Source organism: Poecilia mexicana, unplaced genomic scaffold (assembly GCF_051168715.1).
Source record: "Poecilia mexicana isolate PSO_F unplaced genomic scaffold, ASM5116871v1 scaffold_12, whole genome shotgun sequence".
NCBI lineage: Eukaryota > Metazoa > Chordata > Actinopteri > Cyprinodontiformes > Poeciliidae > Poecilia > Poecilia mexicana.
In genome coordinates, this window is record NW_028263381.1 from 7917859 (window position 1) to 7940017 (window position 22159).

General features: G+C 39.8%; 1 protein-coding gene across 1 annotated transcript; it reads left to right on the top strand.

Moving 5' to 3' along the window:
• Nucleotides 1–853: 853 nt before the first annotated feature.
• map1b (microtubule-associated protein 1B) lies at nt 854–21092 on the top strand. The gene is made up of 7 exons (XM_014997991.2): nt 854–1968; nt 3990–4091; nt 10797–10879; nt 11658–11798; nt 12785–17918; nt 18028–18257; nt 18886–21092. Exons 1-7 carry the CDS (start codon nt 1782–1784, stop codon nt 19039–19041), a joined length of 6033 nt encoding a protein of 2010 aa, XP_014853477.2. The 5' UTR covers nt 854–1781; the 3' UTR covers nt 19042–21092.
• Nucleotides 21093–22159: the final 1067 nt, after the last annotated feature.

The following is a 22159-nucleotide window of genomic DNA, read 5'->3' on the forward strand; positions in this document are numbered from 1 at the left end:
ATTATTATTATTATTATTATTATTATTATTATTATTATTTTTCAAGAAAATACAATGACAATTGTTATTACACTGCGAGGTGTGTTTTTTTTTTTCAGTGCTCTTCTATTTTCCTCTGGGGAAAACTGAGAAACTTTTAATGCTCTTATCAAAGGCTAGGATTTCATTGCTTTTACCTTCTACAGTACAGACAGAGAAAAACCTAACACACCCATACACGCACACACACACTTCCTGTCTAATGAAACATGACAGAGGAGAAGCCTGTGATCTCAGTGCTTTTCATTTGCAATTCATTGTAGTTGCCCATCTTTAACCTTCTCTCTGATCAGATGTTTCTTTCATATAAACACTTGTGTGCTGGGAGGAAGCTTTCCACAATCAAAGAGAATCTCTCGAAGCTCCCTGTTAGACTGAAGCAAAATGCTGCATGTCGTTCTGCATTGCAGCATATAACCAAAGGAAATATCACCATTCAGGACATCTAATACAACAGAATATTTTTAAGAAAACCGTGGAAAACCTTCATACCTCATAAACATTTTCTCAATTTCTGTATTTTTATTTTTAAAGAAAAACCAACACAATGTAGTGCATAGTTATAAATTCTTATGGTTTTCATAAGTCTTTTGGTAAACAGAATCTTTGTGGTGAGCTTTTTTTTATTCAGCATCATGGAGACCAGAGATAATTTTTTCTATGGGAAAATCTGTTGAAGGTATATGTTTGTTGCACACTTTGCAAATCTGGCATTTATGAAGTGCTTAACATTTACCTAAATTGACATTTTTGGTATATGTGCTTGGAAAAGTAATGCTATTACCTAAGCATGACACACCCAAATTGTGGAGGCATCATCATGCTGTGGTGATGATGTTCTTCAACAGGGTTGGGGAAGCTGGTCAGAGTTAATTAAAAGAAATAGTTTGAAGTTTGTACTCTAAAATAGATAAAAGGTATTAGAGAGCTGGGAAAATGTTTTTGGGAAACTCGACAGCAAAAAATATTAAGAATTTCACAAAAACTTTTCTGTTAAGTTCATAAAATCAGTGATTTTTTTTCAAGAAATAAACTGAAAACTACAATTCCCACAACGCAGTTTACATGTGGGGCCTCAGTTCCGGGTGTTTTCATGCCGTTTTTCTTTTTCCTTTTTTTTTTCTTCCAGGCTTATAAAACTGTCTTGAGATTGACTTGGAAATTTTTGCATGCGTATAAATCACATACCCAAGAATCTGACAATAGTTCTAACTTGTTTTGTTCTTTTTTATTTGTCTGATTAAAAAAGTAATAAAAATGATACAAATGCCAAAGTGTAGCTGCTGTTTAAACTGTTGAGCAGACGTCTTTCAGGTCTTCACTTTGATGGCGCTTTTCGTTGGGGATTTTTTATTTTATTTTTTGTCTTCTGCCAGTGGAATGTTAGTATGTGAGGGACAAATGATAACTCCAGCTCCACGGTGAATATGCGAAAATCATCATCTCGCTGACTTCCGGCGGCATTTGATTCGTCGCGTATGACATCAGCTGTGGAGTGAGTGTGCAGAAAAAAGAGAAGCCCCGGCGCCCTCTTCTCTCCCCGGTTACTGAGCATGACACAATGTCTGCCGGTATAAAAAGCTAGAGCCACTCCTATCAGCGCTCCACTCGGATGTCTGGCTCTTTTGCGAGGAGTAGGCTAAGATAGAGGGGGGGAAAAAACGAAGAAGAGGGGAGGGGACCGGCTTCTGGTGGGATCCATAGGATAAGCGCAGGCACGTATAGAAAACAGAAAGGAGAGGATGGCCACGCTAGTAGAATCTGCAGAAATGGAGACCTTGGGCGCCCAGAGCAACACCACCGGGGCTTCTCCGACGTCCTCCAGCCCCTCACAGCACTTCAACGACAGCAAGTTTTACCTGCTGGTGGTCATCGGGGAGATCATATCAGAGGATCACCTCAAGTGTGCCATTGCGGACATAGAGAAAGGTGAGGTGGAGCTCATGACTTTACATTTTTCCCCATCTGTTTGCTTTGCAGGACTTTACGCACGGCGCAAATTACTCAATTGTGACGACTCTCACCCACTTCTCTTAGGGTTTCATTTTAAGATGATTTTACTCAATATGTCAGCGCAGCACCTTATAGGATCTGAGCAGTTCGGATCAGTAGGGTTTCTTTTGTACCCGTCTCGGCCTGGTTGTTGTCACCCACACATGGGAGACAGCTGACGGTAGTGATTCAGCACCATAACTGGACATTGCGTCATTAAACTAGCGCATCACACATCTCTACAAGTCCAGTGCAGCTGCGATTATGTCCCCCTTATTCGGGCTCTTTGCAGATGCGTAGGCTTTTGTTCCTCTCTCCACAGTTAGAGCAGACAGCAAGGTGGTGGTTGGGGGTGGGTGGGTGGGAGGGGGAGAGGGGATGTGGCCGCTCATTTTGTGCACGGAGTTTGCGCTACGCTTTGTGTCCTCAGACTGATCTGATTTCCCTGTAAATCAATCAATTCCCTCGTGCATCCTGCGGGAGCATGTTTCCATCATCATCATCATCATCATCCTTATCCCGCATCCAGCTCTCTCATCCCCACACCGGCTTGTGGGCGTGGCTCAGTCCGCACTGCGGTCCCTACGGAAAGCCATGAGGACCCATCTTTGGGCTGAGTGGGGCGGGTGTTTTTTTTTTTTTTTTTATACAGTTGCTGCCGAGGCCTGCCTTCTAGGCCAGAGTGCATTGTGTTGTGTTGAAGAGGAGTAGGAGGAGAAAGATGTGGCGCAGTAACTGTAGGAGGAAGATCAAGTTATTTTATACTCTAACACCATAACAGAGCTTTCTATAAATGGGTTTTATCATCATGGAATATATTATATGATAGTTAACAACAATAAAGTTAGCAACTCTCTGAGAGGGTTTCTGTGCTACAAGAAGAATTTGAGTTGATTCTTCAGCTTTAGCTAGCTTAGCAACAATGCTAATGCTAAAGTAAAATCTGCTAGCAAGCTGGGGTTTTAAGTCTTAATTAAGCAATTGTTGCTATTCTGCTGCCCAGCTATGAGACAGTAAGAAAGATGCTTACATGTATCTAACATTTCTTTCAGGTGTTAAAGGTCACCCATGAATATTGATTAATAAACATATATAATGTATTTAAATTATTATTTAACTGGTTAAATTGTGTGTTTCATCAGTGTAAATACTCCTGTGTTAAACTTATTATTTTTCACATTTAATTATGTTATTGTGTCACAACAAACTATCGTTGAAACAGAGCCTCATTCCTCAAACAAATTTGCCATTTGATTTCCAAAAACATATTTTTTCTTTTATTCATTGTTTTTTAATCATGAGGTCATCACAAGGCATAATTTATCCACTAAAAAACCAAATGATTATAAGTTAAACAATAAAACCGGTGCAACAATTTGCTCACATTTTAATTGGGTTAGTTCAATTAATTTCTCTGGATAGGAGGTAAACATCAAATTCCAAATACTTGTTAGAAATGTATTTGATTATCTGATTTGTCCTCCCATCTTAAAAACAAGAAATTAAGAATTAATTTGCAATGAAGACAGAAAATGTCTCTGAAATGGTAATACGCTTTTGAAACCAGTTTTTACCATAACGGTATAATCAACCTTTTCTCTAACATCCAACCAGTTAGATGGATTTCTCTTTGGTAGCAAATGTTTCAGATGTTTTGTTTTTTATATATATATAGTGTAGATCGGATGATGCTATGATTCATCACAACTGAGGCCACCATCGCCTTTGGCCTTGGGGCAAAGCACAGAAAGCATTATAGATGTTTCCTACTATGGATCCCTTTGCTCGTGCCAAATCCGTAGCAAGTCTAGACACGATCGCCCCAAGATTTTCCAGTGAACCGGAAGCGGAGGATCAACAGCACAGACGTGTGGGTGGAGAGGTTTCTAAGTGTTACACATGCTGGGTGATCTGAATGATTCCTATGCAGAAGATCAATTTCTGTATGTGTGTTCCAGGGATCCGTTCGTGGGACACCAACCTCATCGACTGCAACCTGGACCAGGAGCTCAAGCTGTTTGTCTCCAGACACTCGGCTCGATTCTCCGCAGACGTCAAAGGTAAACTGGAAGTAAAACGGAGTGTGTGCCGGTGTAATTTAGCACATGCTGCGTAGTTTCCTGCGCAGATGGGAGACAGATTAAAGGGAAAAGACGGGAATCCCAATCTTTCCCTGCTGTGTGGGGAGCTGCTGGCTCTGTGGGCGGCATTTTACTGGCTGGGTTTGTGTCCGTTTGTCCTCTTAGATCGATCGCTGTAGATGAACAGAGAGATTTTGATTTTTAACAAGGAAGGTGGGGTTTCTGTAAGGTCAGCTTCTCTTCCCAAAAGCTGTTGCCAAGAAAGAAAAAAATGTTCATCTGAGAACTTAATGAATGAGTCCAAAACACAACATGTCTTTGAAAGGATCTTGGACCTGAAATCTTACAAAATTAAAAATGGTAATTAGAATGCAGTCTTTGTAGCTTTTCCAATTTATAGAAAACTTGAAAATCATTCAGATCCCACGCTGATTTAAGTTTAATATAATCTTTTTATTTGACCCACATTTTCATTTAGATTGTAATAATAATAATAATATGAACTTTTTTGGGATGATTTAGGCAGGGTCTAAACATGAGCCTGTTGATTATTGAAAAGAGAATTAAATTAATAATAAATAGTTTTCTTTTTTTTTTCTTTTTTTTTAATAAAATGTGAATAGAAAACAGATTTTTGTTGTTGTTTTTGTTTTAGGTCGAATAAAAAACATCTAAATCTGCCAGGCGGATGCATAATTTGAACATCATATATATATATATATATAGTTTGTTTGACTGGAAATAAAAACCTCTCAATTGCTACACATAAAAAACGGTAAATCCAGGTTATAAAAACAACAATATTCACTGAACTGTTTAAACCTTCAATTTTGCAATGAAGCCTGTTTTGTAGCTTACAGACTATCATGAGATGGCTGGGAGAAGATTTTGCATATCTAGGATTTTCATCTTTTTTTTTCTACAAGGTGAATCTGAGAGGCTGATCAGCCACGCCCGTTTCTGCTGGATGCTGCAGGGGTGGGCTGTTCAGAGAAGTACAAAGCCAAGTCCAGCTGTGTTGCCTCTGTTCAGTCTAAACCCCCACCGTGTCGTTACCTTTCTGTCTGTTTATGTGTTTCTTGGTACAGTCTTGGCACAGTAACGCAATGACTTATGGGAATATATTTTTCCAGGCGTCTGCGCTAAAATCTTCGGCGTCTTAATAAAATGACTGCAAAGACGTCTTGGCAAACCTGTTACATGGATTTAGTTTTTTTTTTCTTCTTCTTTTATCTTAAGTGGCTTAGACAGGAAAGCAAGAAAAAACAGCTGATCGATGTCGTTGGCTTGTCTTTTCTATGTAACTGAGGTCTGTCTGAAAAAGGGCGTGGTCGGTGGACGCTCTGTCAGAGCAAAGAGCTTTCAGCACAAAAAAGACACATTACCAGCTGATTGTAGTTGGGTTAATGATAATATATTTTTAAACTAAAGTCCAGCGACACTAGATTGAGAACCCCTACGCCATAAAAGCATTCAAAACGGTTCATTTCTCATCCTTTCATGCTTCTGTTTCAGCTAGAAACAGAAGCAACCTTCACCCAGATTTGCCCTCTCACGTTTTTGTATCGTCTACCCTTTGCAAAGTAAAAATGAAATAGCCACTGCAAAGACAGAGCAGCTCCATCAAACCAACCCAGACATGTGGTCTGTCAGTGTGTAACATGGCCTTGACCCTCGGCGGCAATGAAAGCCTCTGTCTGGCTTTGCTTCGCGCTGGAAATGACCAGCAGGATTTAACACTTCCTTGGACGCGAACTACACTCATCCAGCCAGCAAACGCAGCAGATGAAAGGACAAGTTCTATTTTGTCCTGAAATTATTCCTAGAGAACAAGACTACACCAAATGCAGAGATCAATCTAAAATGAAATTTAGTGGCGCTCCAGCTTTCCCCTTCCCATCCTCCATTCCTTGCTCTCCATCTTTCTCCCGATGTGCTGTTGCCTGGATGCACAGTTGATTTGGGAGTAATTAGCAGCACTGGATCCCCAGTGGCGAGGGTCTGTCCGCGAACATAAAGGAGGGAGGGGGGAGGCTGTAAAAGCGAGAGAAGAGGCGAGCAGGGGACCAGGGGGAGGTGACTGCAAGGGGGATAAAATGCAAAAGATTAGGGGGAAAGATGAAGATGAAATGACAGATTAAAATCTGGTAAAGAAGCCATGGCTTTATCACCCATAGCTGTCTAAGAGTAAAAGTCGGATTAATATATTTTCTTGTACCGTTTGCTTTGGAAATTCGAATCTTTTCTCAAACTGAATTTGAACTCAACTCTAAAACGATTAAATCATGTTCTGAGTCCGATCTCCAGTTTTGACCTGCAAATAATCAAAAACCTTTTGCTTAAAATTTGCTTTGTTCTGAGAATTACAGAAGAAGCTTCTTTTGCCACTTGAGTCAGTTGTGATCTAATAATATTATAGCTTAAAGGTTCAAAACAAGGTTATGTTTTATTTTTTACTTCTGTTATACTTCATGGCTATGAGAACTTAGACATATGTAGGCTCTCATTCTTTAGTTTAAACAGCTGTTTACGCATTTAGCTTGAATTTTATTGTTGTTATGGCGACTTAGTGACCCCCACCATCAAGATGCAACTCTTTGCTGTAATCTTCTAAAACAAATCAGTGTGAGATGTTTTATTTGATGTTTTTTTTTTGGTTTGGAGGCTGCTGTGTATTCCACAAGGAAAAGGTTGTTGGACAAAACAAAAACATTAATCACAATGGTTTTTAAATAAATTAGCATAATCCATAACAACCTTTTACGGAAGCAGCTTCTCATCAATCTAAAAGCCAAAGTGTAAATCTGCTTATCCCAAAATGTCAACCAAATAGTCTCCAAGCAACCACTGCATCCCTCACTTATAGTCATCTGAAGAAAACAATTAACTCCAATAAAGATAAAAAAAAAACAACAATAATTTTATTTAATATCTTCCTATTTTTCAGCACTGAAAAATAGGCACTGATACGGGAACAGTATTAAGAAAAACCCTCGGATCAGCTGCAACCATCCATCAGCCTGACGGAGGACAGAGCATCCATTACGGTGTGTGCAGGAAGCCTTGACTCTCACCAGGAGCCCCTCAGTCTCCTCCTGCTGGATATTAGATGCTTCAGCTATAGATTTCCCAGCACTGTGCTTTAGGTGGAGAAAATAATGAAGCCTCAGCATCGACTCTATACCTCGACTCCATTAAGGCTGCTTGCTTGCCTCTGGGATTTTTGACTAAAGCGTTTTTGGTTATAATTAGTTAGTTTGAAAACAGGTCATAAAAGGATATGAAAATTGCTTGTGGAACTGTGACCAGATGATGGAAAACAAAACTGAGATCATTTTTTTTTTTTGGTGGTTTTTCTTTTTCTAAAAGGGTTTGATAGGATCTAATGAGTTAACACCACACGACAATGACTGCTCTAGATGCTCCTGATAGGCTTTCAATAACATGGTGCAGTGGATTGACTGATCAGTAAGTCGGGCCACTCAAAAGCAGCGGCGGTGCCATTATCTGCATGAACTGGCCGTGTTAGATGTGCTGGTTCTCTTTTTAACCCGGTTGTTTGGGGACACAGGAACAAGCGACACTGAAAGTCAGTTTGGGATAAAGCCAAAGAAAAAAAAAAAGGAATGAATCTGAGTGGATGTCATGATGAATTTCCTTCACCATCCTGAAACATGTAAGAAAGTCAAACAGAAGCAGCAGACATTAAGTTGTTGTAAGAATCGGTTTTATCATTTGGTGTGGTGCCATCCTGATCAATGTTCCCATCCGGTTTAGTCTGGAGCCGGGGTCGCTGTGCCAACCTCGCATTTTCTATTCTGCTGGAAGGAGAATGCTTGGCGATGCAAGCATTAACTCCTGCTGAGACAGAGTCCCTCTGGTTGTTTTTTTTAATTTTTGATCAAAGTAACGGCAGAGCCAAACGAGCTTCACGGCAGAATCTGTCATTTCCGATGAAGTGGCTCAGACTAACCGTGATGGTGGCTGCCTTGTGGCGTTGTGCTTTATTTAAGGGTTTCTGTGTTTTATGTTTCATACCAGTAGCTGGTGCGGAACTAACAGCGAGAGGCATCGGGAAACGAGATGCCTCCTTATGAATACATTATCGATCAGAGATTTATATATACTGCTTGGCATATAGAAGCATGAGTGGGATGAAAATTAGACTAGGGAGATTGCTTATTCTCCTATTTCACTGACACTGTGATAAGAGCTTTCTCGTTTGTTCTCAGAAGAGCTCAGCTCATCCGTTTGGACTGCGACTTTCTCAGAACGAGTCACGGCGACCCTGGCCGACCCGACACTTCACTCCAGTTGAGATCAAGCTTTCATCACACCGACGCAAATATGATACACTCACATTTGGCTCTTTGATCTTGCTGAGCACCAACCACACCCAAAAACACTACTACTAATTTCCCAAACACTGATTGTGGTCAGGTGGCTTGCCAACCTATTTCTGGTCCAGCTATATCTTCTGGTTTAGACCTTGAAAAGCAAAAGAAAAAAAAATATATGCAGTTGAAAACAGATCTTTACATACATTGAATAAAAAGTTATTTGTATTTATTTTTGAATAAAAAGTCTGTTTTGCATCAATTATAATGGCCAATATAAAGAGTAAAAGTATAACAATCACTTACATGCATTTCATCATAATTTGTCAGTGAAAGCCGCTGTTTTTACTGTGTATGCTTGATCTGGGGCTCAAACATACACAGAGGGATTGTGGGATTGATTCAATAAAGGTTCACTAGGAACTGTTTCCACCCACCCCCACTGATCATTATCAAAATCAATCACCAAGAACCAGAGATGATTGAGAGCCTTTCACTTACAGTCCCATAGATGTCCAGATTGACAGATTTGCTATGTGAAAATAAATGTTAGATAATCGCTAAAGGTGACACTATATTAATGTTTAAAATTAAATAATTAAAACGAGGCAAACTGCTGAAATTGTCTTTTTTTTTTTGCCATGATACTGTCAAAGGCTGAAACACAGATCTTTGTATTTCCTACATCTTTTCTAATCAACAATATTTGCTTAATTCCTTAGAATACCATAATAAAAACAAATACCAGAAACAAACATCTATTTTCTCTGCAGTAGTTTAGTCTAAAATATTTTGGTCCAAAAATTTAACTATTATGATTTAAAACATTAATTTCCAGTGTTTATGTCATTTTAAGATTGCAACGAGTAAATTATATTTTGTGCTGATTATATTACATGCTAAATATAGTAATATGATTTTATTTACAGTTTTAACATGGGAACCTTTTCTTCACTTTTTTTCCAAATAAGTACATTGTGAACATACTAAAGGAGTTTCTATGAGCTAAATGTTGGATAAAAAAACCCTCCCAAAATAAAACTTAAAGTATTTGAACATTTTATGAACATATTTTACAATTTCATTGTAGCATATCTTAGCATCATTGTGTGGTTGTCCTGTTTTTTTTTTTTGTTTTTTTGTTTTTTTAATTTACAGAGCTGTTTTTGAAATATTAAATCTTTGGTACTAGCAGATTTTTAAACCGCTGTTATAATTAATCTCACTTTTGTTTTAAGAGAAATTTTATCATTCAACAGCACAAACACCTATTTCCAACAAAGAGAAATCTAATCTTGAGACAGTTTTTAATGTCAAGAACTCATATTAAGGAATGTGTTGTCCTTCCCCCTACAGAGATCCCATCCATCTTGCTGATGAAGAGTTTCACGCTGCAGAGGCCGTTAACAGACTTTAATCTAACATTGTTGCTGTCAGGACATCCATGGTTGATAAATTGGATGATAAACTCATTTGGCCACAGCTCCTCCTAACAATAGCAGAGTTCGGTGTGACTTTGAAAGGCTTTTTGTTTGTTCGTCATGATTCTGATGCAAACAGAATCATGATTATTTTCTTGTTTAATCGCCAAAATGTTTACATAAATTATCAAACCAAAAGTACAAAAAGTCAAGATGTTGAATGCTATTTACATGACTTAAAGGTTAAAGTGCATCGCCAATGATAGGTGGCATCAAACAAATAATATAAGCAGACAAAAATAACTTAAGTGAACAAAAAACTGTTTTTGTGATCCAGAAATCACTAAAGTAGCACTAGTCTGACAACATGAAGTAGGCAAAATAAATAAATAAATAAAAATCATAACAAAAGAATAGATGACAAATACAGTCTATCAGTCTGGAAAACTTTGCAAACCATTCTTAAGGACTCCAGAGAACCAAGGTGAACCATTATTCTGGTTTACACAAAATACGGGAATGTAGAGCATCGTTCTAAAAATGTGGCAGGCCTACAAAAACTACTCCAAAGCCAATGACTCATACAGGAGGTCAAAAAAGAAACCAGAACATCGAAAGGACTGCAGGCCTCAGTTCCTGCAGTTAAGGCAAGTGTTTCATGAAATTGAAAGAGAACTGGACCAAAACGGCCACAGCAACAACCTCTACGGTTTAGAAATAACACAAATGCCTGTGGATGATGCATGGGAAACCAAGGAGTATATTGTTTTTTACTTCATTTATTGTGTCATTTACTCATGTTTAACCTTTGACGGGTTATCTGAAACATCAACAAAAATGCAGAGAATGAATCTCTTAGGAAGCAAATGTGTATAGCCAAAATCTTCATCTTCACTGATTATATTTTGTCATTTGGCTCTTTTCAGGGCAACGAATTCTTCACCATAAAAGCAACATCCTCGAGACGGTTGTGCTCATTAACCCTTCAGATGAAGCCGTCAGCACCGAGGTAAAATGAGCCAAATCCGCTGCTGGCATCGTCTCATTTCCTTACATCTTCCTCTGTTGTCTTTTTCTCTTTAAAAAGAATCACAAAATTAGCTTGACTTCCTATTGTTTTGTCCATTAAGACATTCATAGACGATTTGCAGCGCGACAAGAACGATTGCTCTGGTAGTTAATGCTGGTGGCTGGTCTGAAAAAGACAGGAGGAATTAAATCCAGGGAGCTGGATTAATGCTTCATTATGCAGCTTATGTATGTTTTTTGGTTCTTAGCACTTCAATCAGGAGCAGAGGTCAAACATGAGTTTGTTTTGTGTCATTGCTCCCACTGGCGCCTCCAGCCCCTCGTGTATGTCTATAGTCTAATGTGCATTAATAATATGCCACAGCACTGCAAGAATGAGTGGGCTTGTTGCCAGAGTGGCTAATGCTGCTGAGGTGGAGCAAAATACCAGCAGGGAGGGAAAAGCAGATACAGTAGACGGATGAGTGGACAGTGAGAGAGAGTGTGTGTCAGCTAATTAGCTAATGGATCTGACTGACACATAACTGGTGGTGTCTAAGATAAACCTCACTGCTAAGCTGATTGCTGCAACAATAAGATTTTGCGTTAATGTTATGCTCGCATGTGTCACCACTTGTCTTTCTAAAAAAAAAAAGTAAGTGTAAATCCATTGTTAGATGTTGTAATTTATCTTCCCCACCCCCCAAGTGTATATTCCTATCACTACAGCTGTTATTGTTGCTCTCTCTCTCTCTCTTCCTCTCTCTCTCAATTTGCAGGCTCGCTTAATGATCTCTGACACAGCCAGACACAAGCTACTGGTCCTCTCAGGGCAGTGCTCAGAAAAAACAGGGGAACTGATTCTTCAGTCTGGATCTTTCTCTTTCTGCAATTTCATAGACATATTCACTGATCAAGAGGTGAGATTACATGCAAAAAGATATCAATATGACTTATGTCGTGCACAGCTAAGGTGACCTGAAACAAGACGAAAATTGTTACATTTCAGACATTATTGGGTGTTCATCTACAAATATACATGCATAATTCACCGTGTTCATTGTCTGTATTAAATATGATGTGACTCAACTGGAAATTAATAAACGAAGAAATCTTGGAAATTTATTATGAAATTGTTTTATTTATCCTTTTGCTTGATTTCAATATTATTTATTGAGATATTAAAGTCTACATGCCTCAGTGTGTTTCAAATGGACGGCAGTGACATGCTACATAAAATCTAATACACAGGTGGGTCTAAATTATTCCTGAAGCATTTATTTAGGGTAAAGTAAAACACACAAATTACCCTAAACTGCTTAAAGAGCATTCAGCAACTTAAAAAAAAACATTACAGTGGCTTTGGTAATCACCATTATCAAATTGTCGCTAAGATAGAGTAGAACAGTGAATGGAGCAAAACTTAGCTAATATATCCAAGAGACACATTCATAAAAATAAAAGAAAACATGTATCAAGTAAGACTACTGATGTTGAAGAATTATTACAGCGGACATCATCGATTATCATGACTGGCAGCTACAGAGTTAATTTATGTGGAAATGGCCATGACAGTGATAACAATGTGTACTTTTCATTTCAGACCACACTGTATGACAGTAGGTCAGGAACCAGGAACAGTAGCTTGACAGTAAAACTGATCACTACACTTCCCAAACATCACCAAAAATCTTTAGTCATACTCTGTATAACAGTGGCATTAAAATTACACAAGCACACACTGTTGAAAAAACTGTAGGTCATAGTTGGAGGATCAGACATAGTCTAAATTCAAATGTTTGTGAAAAAGATATGTAGTGTTTGTTTTAAGATTTACTGAGGTATGCATTGTGGATTCGTTTCTTGTTCAAAAATAAAACTCCATTTATTTCTTTTCCTTGCACAGCTTGGTGAATTACTCAGCACTATCCCCCCAGCAAACAAAGCCAACCTTACACTCTCCTGCCCTGAACAAGGAGATTGGAAAAACTCCAACTTGGACAAACACAACCTACAGGACTTCATCAACATGAAACTAAACTCGGCTCTCATCCTCCCAGAAATGGAGGGTCTCTCAGAGTTCACCGAGTATTTATCAGAATCAGTAGAGATCCCTTCTCCTTTTGACATGTTGGAGCCCCCGACCTCAGGTGGATTTCTCAAACTTTCTAAGCCATGTTGTTATATTTTCCCCGGTGGTCGAGGAGACTCTGCTCTCTTTGCTGTAAATGGCTTCAACATGCTCATTAACGGCGGCTCCGACAGGAGGTCATGCTTCTGGAAGCTGGTGAGACATCTAGATCGGGTGGACTCCATCCTCTTGACTCATATTGGTGAAGACAATTTGCCAGGCATCAACAGTATGCTACAGAGGAAAATGGCGGAGCTTGAGGAGGAGCAATCGCAGGGTTCGACAGCTAACAGTGACTGGGTGAAGAACATGATTTCTCCAGATATCGGCGTTGTCTTTGTGAATTTTCCCGAGAACCTGGAAAACCCTGAACCTGATTACAAAGTGCGTAGGAATGTTGAGGAGGCAGCATTCACTCAGGTGTTCCTCAACAAGCTAAATTTAAGAATCGAGCCTTTGCAGAAGCCTGTAGGAAACACCATAGAACCGATCACACTTTTTCAGAAAATGGGTGTTGGGAGGCTTGAAATGTACGTGCTCAATCCTTCAAAAAACAGCAAGGAGATGCAGCACTTTATGAAGCAGTGGACAGGAAGTGAAAATGACACTACCTCCATTCTTTTACCGAATGGAAAAGAGTCTGAATTCCCTCTTTCCTACTTGACGTCAATCTCTTCACTCATTGTGTGGCATCCCGCAAACCCCTCCGATAAGGTTGTACGGGTTCTGTTTCCTGGAAATGCCATCCAGGACCATATATTTGAAGGCTTAGAGAAGTTAAAGCATTTAGAGTTCTTGAAACAGCCAGTTGTCACTCCAAAAACTATGCCTTCCAGTACCCCATCCACACCAACACTGAAGCAAGCAAAGATAAAACACAGAACAGACAGCAAAGAGAGCCTAAAGTCTACCCCAAAGCCATCACCAAGCAAAGCCATGCGGAAGATTTCAAAGGAGGAAACACCAGAGAAGGCAAAGACAGACACAGAATCAACTCCTGAGAAAACACTGAAGATAGATAAAAAGGAAAAGGTCCCCTTGAAAAAGGAAAAGGCAAAGCCACAGGAGAAAGAACCAAAGGCAAATGCAGATCAAACTGGACAAAATGAAACTCCTGAAAAAAAATCCGAAGCAAAGTCTAAAATGGAAAAAATTAAAAAGGAGGCCAAACCATCAGCAGAAAAGAAAAAAGAGGTTAAAAAAGAAGTAGCAAGGAAGGATGAAGCTAAGAAGGAAGAAAAAATGAAGAAGGACGAGGCAAAGAAAGTTATAAAAAAGGATACAAGAAGAGATTCTCCAATGAAGGAGAAGAAGGAAGAAAAGAAAGAACAAAAGAAAGATGCAAAAAGACTCTCCAAAGATGTTAAAAAGACTTCAAATGCAGGTGAGGAAAAGAATCTAAAACCAAAGCCACTGAAAAAGGATGACTCTTCAAAGAGAGATCTGGGAGCTCCTTCCAAGTTAAAAGATAAAGGAAAGTCAAAGGTGATAAAAAAAGAAACGAAGGTAGAAAACAAACTAGCAGCAAGTACTGCCATTGTTGCAGAAGACCCAGAGGCAGAAAGATTCCTGATGTCCTCCCCAGAAGACCTCACAAAAGACTTTGAGGAACTTAGAGCTGAAGAGTTTGTTGAGGATGATGCAACTGTTCAGCAAGATGAGGAGAAAGTGGCTTTGGTGGCCCAAAACGAACAAGTGATACAAACCAAAGAGTCACCTGAAGGATTAGAGTCTGTGGATGAGGGCATAACAACAACAGAGGCAGAAGGTGACAGTGGAGGGACTCCAGATGAGCAAGTCCTGAAAGGCAAGCTCAATGGCAGTGCTTGTGAGAAGTTCGAGGATGAGGGCACTGTATTGGAGGAGACATCTGAGGGAGGGGACTATGATGAGAAGGGAGAGACTGAGGAGGTTTATGAGCCACAGGAAGCAGAATCAGATAAAAATAACCACCAAAATGAGCACCAAGCCAAATATGATAAACCGGAACAAAGAGATGAAGCGGAGGACAATGATGATATCACAAATAAAAATGTAGTAGAGGAGCATCTAAGTCCTGACACAACAGAGAAGCAAAAGCTCTTTGAATCAGCTTCACCCAAAGTGTCTTCCCCAGTTTCTCCTGCTGCATGCACCCGTGATGAAATTCCTCCTGTTGGCTTTGAGAGCTTCACAACTTCAGATGAAGAGAACCGAGATGAGCCACCAGAAGAGTATACAGTCACATCGGGTTACACGCAGTCCACTATGGAAATCTCCAGTTTGCCTACTCCCATGGATGAGATGTTGACTCCCAGGGACATTTTGAGTGATGAAACACCCAATGACGAGACAGGATCTCCATCGCAGGACGCTGAAAGGTTTGGGAAATCAGAGTCAGCAGAGTTTGAGAAAAAGAACCTCTCTCCACTTCAAGATATACCGGGTACAGGTTTTTCTCAGAGTGACGTCACAGAAGGCCAAGACTACCACCATTCTGCTTTAACAGTATCCCCCCCTTCGCCTCTAAAAGAGGATCAGTTTTGTGAAGAGCTTCAATCAGGTGGAATAGCTGAAGAATTTCCAACTGTTCAAGAGTCAAATGAAAGGCAAGACTCAGTCAAACTTTGTTCGGTCTCCACAACATCTCCTGTTGTTCGATCTCCCTCAGTGGAGGTTAAGAACATCATTCATCCTTCTTCAACGATGGTTGCTCCAATAGAACTGTCATCCACCCTGACAAGTTGCACCCAAGCCACAGCTGATTCCTACAAGAGCCCTGATGACAAACCTTTGGAAGGAGCTAGTTCGCCTCAGTCCTCTGGTCACACACCGTACTATCAGTCACCAGTTGATGAGAAAGTAGAAACTCTACCACCTCTTTCAGAGGACAGCTCACAGGGTCCAATTATTGTGGATGTCACAAGTGACAAAGAAGAGTCCTACAGTGGAGTTACTTCTGAGCCTAATGATCCAGCAGTAGAAAAATCATCACCAGTAGATAGGACAGATTCCGCTCCAAGAAGCCCATCTGTACTTGAGCCTGAATCCCCACAGGAGTCATCACCCATCGATGCAGAGGCTAAGAAACAGGAAGAGATCAGCCATTCACTGCTGTCCTCACCGCCACTGAACAAACATGAATCTGACTCCGGTGCTTTTACAACTTTTAAAGAAGAGAGTAAAATGTCTATTTCGGAGGGCACTACATCAGACAAGTCTGAAACTCCCCTGGAAGAAGTGGTTGCAGAAGATACATTTTCACACTTAGCCTCAGCATCCACAGCTTCTCTGGCCACTAGTTCGTTGCCAGAACCAACTACTGGTTCTCCTTCTCTGCATGCTGAGGTAGGCTCACCTCACTCAACAGAGGTTGATGACTCTTTGTCTGTCTCAGTGGTTCAGACTCCAACCACCTTTCATGAGGCAGAGGGATCACCAACTAAGGAAGATAGTCCAAGGCCAATGTCTATCTCCCCAGAAATCTCACCTAAGACTAAAAGCAAAGTGCAGACGCAGGACACAAAATCTCCAGAGCATTCCACTATGTCTTTAGAGTTTGGCCAGGAGTCACCCGATCATTCCTTAGCCCTGGATTTCAGTAAGCAATCTCCAGAGCACCAGTCACTGGGCAGCAATTCTCATGCTACTGAAAATGGTCCAACTGAAGTGGACTACAGTCCCTCAGATGTAACAGAGGTAAAGGCGTCTAGAGAACCAAAATGTACAGAAAACCCTTTGCTTTTTGAAGGAGGGGATTCAGCCCGAGCCACTTCGGCAACCCCTTCAGATGCATCTCAGTCTTCTGTTACAGCTCCATGTCAAATGACAGAGAACCTACATTCTGCTGTGGAGCAGACAGATAAGTCTCCATCCACCCCAAAAGCCTCATCTCTTACCCTGTCTCCCCATTCCAATGAACCCTCCCCAGTGTTAGGAGGTCCCCCGGCTAATACGAGCATCAGTCCAGTTTCGGAAACCACAGCCAAAATGGATTCGGAGCAGAAACTTGACAAGTCACCATCACCTCCCAAAGTTCCTTCCCCATCTACATCTTTCAATATTCCAAAAGAAGATACTCTTTCCCCCAAAACAGAAACAAATCCATTCAAATGTGATGACTCTGTACTTGAAAAGAATTCTACAAGTCCAAAAGTTCCTTCACCATCAGAACTACCTCTCTCCTTTGAGCCTTACGATTTTAATTCTCCCTGTGGCTCTAGGGAACCAGACTCCCTTAAAAAGAGCTTCTGTGCTCCATCCAAGACAGATGTTGATCTTTGCCTTGTGAAATCTTGTGAGTACCGTCACCCCAAGACTGAGCTGTCACCATCATTCATCAACCCAAACCCTCTAGAATACTTTATTAATGAAGAAAACGCATTGGATGAGGAGAAGCCCCTGGCCAAGTCAGGTGGTGGACCCCCGCCACCAGGAGGTAAGCTGTCTGCCAAGCAATGTGAGGATACCCCACCCACATCCATCAGTGAATCTGCCCCATCACAGACAGACTCAGACGTACCTCCAGGAACAGAAGAGTGCCCTTCCATCACAGCAGATGCAAACATTGACTCTGAAGATGACTCTGAAACTTTGCCGAGCGACAGAACTCTGACATACAGGCATGCTGATCCACCTCCACTGGCACTCAGGGACTCTGCTCCAACTTCAGGTAATCATGATGTTTGTATGGTGGACCCAGAAGCCCTCAAGGCTGAAGAAAACCTTCACAATGCAAATACAGATGGCGGAGACAAGACCAGAAAGAAAAAGCTATTGAAAAAGTCCTCATCGCCAGCCAGGAAGAGTGGTCTGTCCAAGGTTAAGGACTCAAAGACTGCTTCTCCAAAGAAGGGTGTTGGAGAAGGAAAAGATGTCAAAAATGCAACCAATACGTCTGCATCCAAAGGTGTGAAAAGCTCTGCATTGGGTGGGTATTCTTTTAAACAAGATCGTCTTTTATGCTTATATTGTTGTACATACAGTATTTGATGCAGTTGAGACTTTGACTAAGACGAAAAACCAAAAATCTTTTTCAGGTACCGGAAGTGGGAAAGTGCCACCTCTGTCCAACTGCCCTCCTGTGTACATGGATTTGGTTTACATTCCTAATCACTGCAGTGCCAAAAATGTGGATGCTGAATTCTTTAAACGTGTCCGCTCCTCTTACTATGTAGTCAGTGGCAACAATCAATCAGCTCAGGAACCCAGTAGAGCCGTCTTGGATGCTTTACTTGAAGGAAAAACCCAGTGGGGAAACGGCATGCAGGTAAGTTTTAAGTAACCAGTGAGCTTGTAAATATATCCAGTGCTAAAAACCTGTAAAAGATTGGAACAAATTCATCATTGATTTAAAAAACTTGTTTTTGAAGAAAGATTTTCTTCGACTAATTAAGATTCATCAGAATCTTACCTGTGGTGAAAACCTGACATTAAAAAAAGTCTTATAAATTCCAAGTAGAATAATTGTCCAGTACATATTCTATGAGAACATTAAGTAAATTAGAAAGCAATAAAATCATGGCAAATGATTTAGTTGAAACTGAAAAACATACATTGAATTTGTGGTTTTATATTCCTTGCTTTTGCCATCGTCCTGCACAATATTGATTTTTTTTATTTGCTTAAATGAGACTATTTTGTGTTTGCCTCATGACAAACTTGCTAATAAATTCAGAGATTAATAATACTCAGAGCAACTTAATGATAAAAACGAACAAGTACAAAACTTTTGAGGTTTGAGGTGCTGACCATTGCATTTAAGTCACTGACAACTCAAGACTACTCCACACAACCCCATAGTAGAAATATGCACTGTTCCTTTAAACCTGCAATCAGTGTACTGACCAGATTCAGAAACGTACTCTCATCAAATAATTTCCCTTTGCTTCCTTAAGGTTACTCTAATTCCAACCCACGACACAGATGTGATGAGGGAGTGGTACCAGGAGACCCACGACAAGCAGCAGGAGCTGAACATCATGGTTCTGGCCAGCAGCAGCACAGTTGTCATGCAAGATGAGTCCTTCCCAGCTTGTAAGATAGAGCTGTAGCCTTGTTCTAAATGCCAGAAAGGAGTGTTGTCTTCAAAGAAAACCAAACCCATGTAGCACTAAGCTTGAACTGACACAAAAACACTGAATGAAATGAAAACCTGTAATGACCATTAACTAATGTTACCAAAAGAAGAAGATTAGGGCCTTCATGTTTCGGCTTGATCCTGATGAAAGGATCAAAGAGACAAAAACCCAAATAAACCAGCAGCACCCCCTGAATGTCCAGACTTGCCAGTTTTAATATAGTCACATAATGATGGTACTTTTTTTTTTCCTCTGAGTCTCCTGATCAATACTTATTGATTCTTTTGTATTATCATAAAGCTCTGTAATATTCAGTTAGAGCTTTTTGGCAAGCAGAACAACAATAAAAGCTGTTGTTCTGAAACAACAGCTTTTATTTACAACAAATGGGAGGAAAAATGTCTTTCTGTAACTGCCTTAGAGAGTCAAAGTGAATGTAGAAGACCTGATTGGATGAACAACTCTGAAGACCCAATAATTACTAAATGGTGACAGCTACAGTGAGAAATGATAATAGACTGGGATGCTTGAGATCATTGTTCATTAATATAATGACTGCTGCTACCAATAGAATCTGTTTTTTCCTTTAATTTTTAAGTTAGCTGAATTGTATTATTTATTTAACTATGCCAACAATATGTTTTGCAGTGAGCTATGACAGTAAATTAAAACTTTTGTTTATGTCTATTTAATTTTTTACATCATTTAATGGGTTCAGAAAACTCTAGTGTGTACAAAATCATTTTATAGACTTTATTGTCTGTAAAAGAAATGTAGAGGAACGGCTTTAATTTTGGAATATCTGTTTTACTTGCAGATTTTATGCTAATTCAAGAAAAAGGGAACCTTATCTTATTTCTTAGAAGTGTTTTTTTATGTAATCAGTGAGTGAGCTACAGCCTTTTCCCATTGTAAAGCTGGCAAAGCAGGATATTTTCATAATCCTTACAATGTCTTGTTTTTCTAAATTGTACTATAATTATAAATAGCTTTGTGGCCAATAGAGTGGTTGGGAGGCATGCATGAGTTATGCTATACTGGAACTTTTCTTACTTTTAATGAGGTTTTTGCTCAGAATTGCTTTTAGGACGTACAAGAAATTACAATGAGAGAACAAAAGACTAATTTTGAAAAGGGGGGGAAAAAAGAAGCACCCAATCAGTGATTTTTGCAAGTTTTCAATGACATATGTACTCCACACAAATTCCAACAAAAGCCAGTGGCGCCGTAGTAACAGAAAACACGACCTTGTCATACATTTTCATTCTCAACCAAAAAGAAAAAAAAGGAACAAAACATGGGTGAGAACGACAACAAACTAACTTCTCGAAGAATCTCGGTCACCAGGGAGGCAGCACACAGAGGTGCGAGTGAATGGCTTGTGTGTTTTTTGACAAAAGTATGTAAAACCAAACACTAGACACTTTAAAGAACAAACATGACTCACATCAAACTTACAGTGAACTGGCCACTAATCATCTCTGACAGGCCAGCATATGGAGGAACATTTAAGCAACCACACACTGATTACATGCTCTGGTATTTTGGGCTATCCAATGAAGTCTCATTGGGTATTTCTTAAATGACGTCAGTTTTTCATGATACCACCACAGACTGGTTTTCCCGCAGGGGAACCTCAAAACCACCACATCACCACGAACGTACTGTCAAACTGAACTGACATTTCTCTTCTCTGTTCTCTGGTTCCTTCCCTTCACTTCCTCTATTTCTCTTTCGCTCTCTCTCTCTGACTCTCTATCTGCCTTTTCTCCCACCATGTCTTTCTCTCGGAAGAAGTTTAAAAATGTTTGTCTGCAGCTGTGTGGTATATTTGTCTTGTGATTCTGGCATCCCTTCTGCCCTTTCCCCCAGACTCATATGTAACCTATAGCAATTAGTTTCCTTAGTGCTTTCAGATGTTTGTGTGCTATCTGTCCTCTACAGTACCTGTTATGGCAAATCTTATGTAAGAGTAACCACAAATTAAAGGACAGCCACAATAAAATCTGTTGTGAAAGAATAAAGATTTGTCTTCTTGAGTTTTTCCCCCTCCCCCCATTGTTTAAAGCCAATTTTTATTAACATATAATACAAAGAGAATGGAGAAAATGAGTAAATTTACAACACCATCCTGACCATGGCTGGTTTATATTAAAATGGCGTTCTTTCATCTTTGCGAATGTGTCTCAAGTTTAGAAATGCAATCAGTAGCATTTGAAAGTTTTACAGCAGAACGGTTGCAAAGATCTTAAAGAAGCTTTTAGGTTTTACTCAACATGCCTTGGTGATGTCATAACTTTTTATATATCCAATTGACCAGCTGATGTTAATTTGCACTGATTGGTGGCCGATTTCAGCTTTTCGATTTCAGGGAAATATATTTTCTGAGAAAAAACAAAAACAACTTGACATGTTCAGTACTTATTATTCATGTCACATTTCTGGCAGCGTCTTGTCTGACAGCGTATAGGTGTCATGGAAAAATGGAAAATGTCTGAATGCTTGTTCAAGAATATTGCGAGGAATAGGACTGACTAAAGCAATTTTCGTCTGACATGAAATTCCGAGGTAATCCCCAGTTCCATGCATCCTAATGTGTTCATTGCCAGTCTGCCTTGTCAATCTGTCTCCTATTTGTCTGTATTTATAGCAGCTGTGTGATTAAAATGTGATTTATAGAGCATTCCCTCCTATTCTATTTAAATTAAATTATATGGCTGGTAATAGTATAATGTCAGAGGACCGAAGAGTTGACAGGTTAATGACATGAGGCCAACGATGACTGACTGTACATGACACTGAAGCCCCGGGGGAAGAGTTTTTCTTCCAGTGTTTCTGATAAATTGAGCTACGAAGGCCAGACAGATGGATCTATGCTCCTACTGTGAGATGTAGCATGAACCAGAGTCACAGGTTTTGTTTTACTGGTGGAATGGGCCATACTTTGAACTCTTTGGCATTGATATTACTACTTTTACAGAATACAGTTAGTGTAATGTTATCATTAATTGAACTTCATTCCTGGTCAGAATGGAGATGATTATCGTCGTTATCGTCCAGCCATAGCGGCCTTAGCTAAAGCAAGTGTCAC